Genomic DNA, 5,746 nt, shown 5'->3' with positions numbered 1-5,746 from the left:
ATGGGAGTAAAGAGGGCAGAGAAAGACAGATCCTTGGCACTTTCTTCACTCATTCAGAATGAAGAGGAGGAAGAGCAGCATTCAGCAGGACAGAGCCTGTTTCTTCGGAAAGATGGTGAGATCCTGGACCAATGAAGAGACCAGAGTGGTGCATTTGGCACCAGCAACATCTAGAGCTGAACAGGGCTGGCTCCTGCTGCCGCGGTAAGCCTGTGTTCCAGCTTTCACTGCTAGGGAGAATAGGAAGCATTTTATTGTAGCTGCATTTGATAGTCCTGCATTGTGCTGCGTTGACTGTCCAAGCTTCCTTGAGATAATCCGGTTACAGGCAGCAACAGCACAAGCTTCTCGGTTGAGCCAAAAGTCCAAGGTGGTGTGCACTGCCACGGCACAACTAATGCTACTGACAGTAGCAGCAGTTAATACTGGAATACAACACCCGACAGCCCATCAAAAAACACCACCACGTCATTTCAGGCACCCTGTAGAAGTCTTCAGGTTTGGATGCCTGCTCTGGGTGATTTAAAAGAAAAAGGTTGCTTCATAGTCCTGGAAAGGAGATCAAAGGAGATAAAATCAGACTGTAATGGGATAGCACCAGCTGAAGAAATGGTGCCAGAATTAACAGCAAGGAAAACAAGCACAGATGAATTCAGGTGGGAAAGTCACTGGGCCTGCTGGGCTGGTTGCTGCTCAGTCAGCTGTAGAGAAACGCCCAGGAGAAAGCCATGACCTTCATCTGGAAGGCAGCAGGTAACCACGTGCATGCTTAATAGGTCTGGCTGAGCCCAGCAACTACAAAGCCTTTGCTGGAAAAGGAAGGGACTTCCCTGAGGCAGTCTGCACGTGGAAACGAAGTCCTGCACAGAAAACGGGCCAGGAGGCACCCAAGGACAACCAGAAGAACAAGGCTGAAACCCTAGTCATTTGTGAAGTCTTCAGCCAAGGCGTGGTCCATGCATCTCAAAGGTGGAAGGACTATCTTGGTTTCATGGATCCTCAGAGCAAATTCCAGCCGGCCACAAACAGGCTGAGCGAGATGGTTTCGGTCAACTTCTTCAGTTTCTGCATGAAAAGGGAATGGAGGAATGGATCATGACAAGCAAAATGACCAAGCAGCAGTCCTCCCTGTGTGGGGTGCGCTGGGTCTGGACTCTGTCTGGAGCTGACAAGCAAGTCAAACTTGGGCTGGCGGTGCAGGCGGTGCAGCTGGCCGAGCTTTGCTGGGAGGGCAGCCCTGCTGTGCTGGGGGGAGCTGCGCGGGTGGGTGACTGCTTCCAAAGTGGGACCAGGTTTGGGAAGCTGGTAGAGCTGTGCCGCCTGGTGGGATGGGACTGCCTGGGCTTGTTCATCACATGTGCCAGGGAAGCCTGAGGCACATCTGAGGAGTCAGGTTAGACAGCATTGCCCAGGAGGAGCAAAAATGCCGCCTGTTGGGCAGGAATGTGCTACGGCAATTTGTCACTAGTACCGACAGCTTCCTACCCACAAAAGACGTGTTGGAAAACTGCCTTGGCACAAAAAACAGACCAAACTTTCTGTAAACCACTGGTTAACAGCAGCGGCTCTTTGCATGCCAGCACCAGAGGCTGCATTGGGCTCAGCTTAGCCTCTTTACCTTTTCTTCTGACATGCCATCCTCTGCACCCCCTCACATCCCACCTTCCCTTCCACCCCTTGCATTCCCTTAGCTCCTGCAGAAGCCAGGCTGAGTCAGTCTCTCCAAGTTTTAAAACAACAGGACATACCCTGCCAGAAAAACATGTTTATAGAAGGCGCATCATTCTTGCAGAACATTTTGTTCACCAGACATAGTCTTGGCTGGAGCTGATGAAAGCTTTATCACCCTGAGCCTTTGGGAGGTCATGGTAGATTTGACTCACAGCCTCTGTTAACCGTGTGGCAGATTTTTTCCTGTGATCGACGGCAGAGTCTGTAATAAAGACGACGTACTGGTTCTGGTCAGGAGATCTGCACTGAGCATGAAGGACAGTATCAGGGCTTAAGAACACTGGTTTGGAGGAGTGAGCTGGTTCCCAACTAAGAGGAAAAGCCCTTCCCTGCAATAGAAATGAGCTATAAGATAAACATATTAATTACCTGCCCCTTAAAACAGCTCAGTGCCAGGCTACAGAGGGCCTCAGAGCTGTGACCGCAACACAGGGGCAGGGTTGGTCCCGGCTCCAAAGCCTGGTTTTGTTGAGTGGCGGCACCAGGTCAACGCATGGCAAAAGGCAGGGGCTGGCGTTAAAGAAAACGTGAAAAATCAACCAACGGGGACAAAAACCTGGCCCTGGAGATGGAGGGTATTTTTACTTTTCATGGCAGCAGAGGCAGCACCTGACTAATCACACAAAAGAGTATGGAGGAGGCAAAATTATTTCATGATGAATTTGTTCTCGGTAGCTTAGCAGCTGATTGCATTTAAGGACTGATTTATTCCATTTCCATCAGCTTTTAGTGGACAAAGTGAGACTTCCGGCTTGCAGAATTGTAATTACTTTGTTTCAGCTACTGTTAACCAGTAAAGGAAGACCTGCTCAGTTTTCAAATCGGTAAACTCACTTTGTTTATAGCTACTTGAATAATTTTGTCAGTGCAAAACTCCTCCACCTATAGTTTTCTTGTAATTTTGTTTAACAAAATAAAAATTTCAAAATCTCATTCATATTTTTCTACTTACTATTTGAGCCATAAGATGGGGCAGCTGCCAAAACCGTCTGCAGTTTTCCATGGCATAGGTGTGATGGCTGAAAGGGGAACTGAAACAAAAACAAACATGCAGAGAACTGTGAAATTTTTGTGGAGTCACATGCAGGGCTAGTATGGAGAAGGGAAGCCTTTCAGTTTTGAAATAACTCATTGAGATACAGTTGTTTTTCGAAGGCTGGTGTCACTCACGTTTGGGCCACTCGCTTCAAGAAAGACCTGGAGGTGCTGCAGCATGTCCAAAGAGCAACGGAGCTGGTGAAGGGTCTGGAGCACAAGTCTTGTGAGGCGCAGCCGAGGGAACTGGGGGTGTTTAGTCTGGAGAGGAGGAGGCTCAGGGGAGGCCTCACCTTACTGCCTCTGCAGCTCCCTGAAAGGAGGCTGTAGCGAGGTGGGTGTCAGGCTCTTCTCCCAAGGAACAAGCCATAGGATGATGGGAAACAGCCTCAAGTTGCTCCATTGGAGGTTTAGATTGGATATCAAGGAAAAATTTCTTCACTGAAAGGGTTATCAAACGTTGGAACAGGCTGCCCAGGGAAGTGGTTGAGTCACCATCCCTGGAAGCATTTCAGATGCCTGTAGGTGTGGCACTTAGGGACATGGTTTAGTGATGGGCTTGGCAGTGCTGGGTTAATGGTTGGACTTGATGATCTTAAGTCTTCTCCAACCTAAACGCTTCTATGATGCTATTGTACTTTTTGTGTGTAGCAGGGGTTTGGTGGGACACGGGGTAGTTCTGGTGTTTATGTAGAAAGCATGCATAGCTACGGGGATATGTGCAAGGAGGGGGGAGACTCTGCCCACGCAGGAGGGCTGGAGTTTGGATTGGTTTTGATGGGGTTTTTCCACCCGTTTAGAGTAACAGCACAACTAACACTGCAGCAGGATTGATTGGGTTATAAAAGACCAGCAGAAAAGCTTTAATTTTTGCATTAAATTGCTATCTTATTTACCTACCTCATGAAGTTAGTAAAAGCAAAGTGAAGGGGTTGGGTTGTGGGGTCATTTTTGTTTGTTCTGGGCGTGGTTTTTTCCATCCCCTCTTTGAGGGACATTGCTTGCTAATGTATAGTTTAGTATAATATATAGCCATTGAGCTCAAGAGCTCATAGAAGCATAGCTCAGTGAAGAAAGTTTATCAGAAAAGGAAACTTGCAGCACCACTGCTCTTGGCTGTAACATAGCCAAGTTGGTCTTCGTAACAAGAAAAAACAACAGAACCCAGCACCCCAGTAGCTTATCACAGGACACAGATACCCATCTTACCTGGGCCACAGGACACAGATATCCATCGTAACTGGGTCCACCACGAGTTTCTGACTCAAGCAGGGATGACCAGTGCTTTATTACTCCAGGAGGGTGTCTCGCATAGCCCCCCCCCCGCCCCCAGCTTCTGCTCCAGCACTGTGGTCCGCGTACCCCAAGCTGTATGCTACACAGACACTCACTGCCTGGCTGAAGCCTTCATTACAGCTGTCCTGTTGCTCAGCCACACACTCTCCCACCCTTCCTCCCTGGGGGATCCATCACCAATCACCCCTACTTTCTCTTCTGTCTCCTACACCCTGGGAGGATAAAACCTCCCGCCACCTGCTGTACAGACATTTCTGTTCTGCTGCTGCGCGGACTCGTTTTCATGGTTAGCACAGGCCACTGGCTGATAGCATCCACGAGTGAAGAGTCACATTGTTAGAATAAAGATTGTTAGAATGGTTGGAAGCTATGCACTTGCAGGAATTTGCTGCAACGAGCTGCCTACATACACTCCTGACACCCACTGACGGGAGCCAGGCTAAAGCCAGACAGAGAGCAGCCCAACGCAGATGTCTTGCGACCGCTGCATAGATCTGTTTATAAACAGGGTCCTGTCCTGTTAATTCAAACCGTAGGGTGAGGTGGCAGGCAGGGTATGATCCCCAGAAGCACTAAGCAAATGCTGCTGCTACCCCCTCATGCTGCTCAAGCAAGGGGAGTTGCAGATCGTGCTGCCTCAGTCCCGTTCCCCCACTGACACTCAACCCAAACGTGTCAGAAGTTACAAACGCAAGGGAGAGCCTGGCTGCTGCACGGGCTTTGCCCAGGCAACACACTGTTTTTTCCTGTTTACTTAAGCAGGAGGATCACGAGGAGAAAAGCCTCAGGAACAATATGAGGCTCCTTTCTGTAAAGCAAGTTCTTTTTACCAGCAACTTTCAGAGGACACTATTAAACCCCTGAGGCGACGCATATTTCCATACCTGTCATACACTACCTTGAAAGACTGAAGCAGACAGACCTCCCCCCTCGTACAGGCAGCTGGGAAGCCAGGACAGGTGCCTTGGTCAGGTCACTTCACCGCGTGTATCCCAGAGCACAGAGCCAGGGGCTGCCTGCAGCTCCGGCCACCGTGGCTGTGACAGCGGTAACGCCCGCACGGAGCAGCAGACACGCAGCTGGGACTGCAGCAGCACCACAAGAAGTGCAGGCTCCAGACCGAGTGAGCTACCGAAGCAGGATAGGAACAGCTCATTCCTTACCTCCTTCCATGCTCAGATCCTCTGTTGCAACAGGACCGGCACCTGAAGAAAGACCCCAGCCACCTGCAAGCACATCTTCACCGTTGGGGGGGGGGGGGGGGGTATCTGCCTTTGCACAGTGGCAAGCTAAGGGAAGGGGACCCACCTCTGGTAAAGCCAAAGCAGCAGCAGCCCTTCTGATCCCGTTTCCACAAAATTCATACAGGAGGTTCACATTTCCACAGCTGCTTTGTAACATGGACCTTAGTAGTACTCAGCATATCCTGTCAGAAAACTGGAGGAATACTCAAATTTCTACAAGACAGATGACTTGGTTCAAAGGAAAAGAAATTAATAACATGTTAAGTGTCAGTGGTAGAAGTTGGTTTAAATGCTATTGTACAGGACCATCAAGCAACAGGGACTGTAACACAGTTTTGTTTCAGTAGATTTAATAAATAAAAAGCAGGATTTTATATAAAGAGTCTCATATTCACAAGGAAGATGTACAAAATAAAGGTAAAAAAAGAGGAGACTGGAGC

At 49.1% G+C, this 5,746-nt stretch overlaps 1 protein-coding gene across 1 annotated transcript; it reads left to right on the top strand.

Annotated features, from left to right (window-relative positions):
* Positions 1-2,905, top strand: REP15 (RAB15 effector protein). Its single transcript, XM_040595005.1, is given in 3 exon segments — positions 1-115; positions 762-1,067; positions 1,070-2,905. Coding segments are annotated over 3 exon segments (726 nt in total). The 3' UTR covers positions 1,375-2,905.
* The last annotated feature ends 2,841 nt before the right edge of the window (positions 2,906-5,746 follow it).

This window comes from Falco naumanni, chromosome 5, assembly GCF_017639655.2.
Source record: "Falco naumanni isolate bFalNau1 chromosome 5, bFalNau1.pat, whole genome shotgun sequence".
Classification (NCBI taxonomy): domain Eukaryota; kingdom Metazoa; phylum Chordata; class Aves; order Falconiformes; family Falconidae; genus Falco; species Falco naumanni.
Note: the sequence above shows the minus strand (reverse complement) of the source record. Positions and strands in the feature narration are given on the sequence as shown.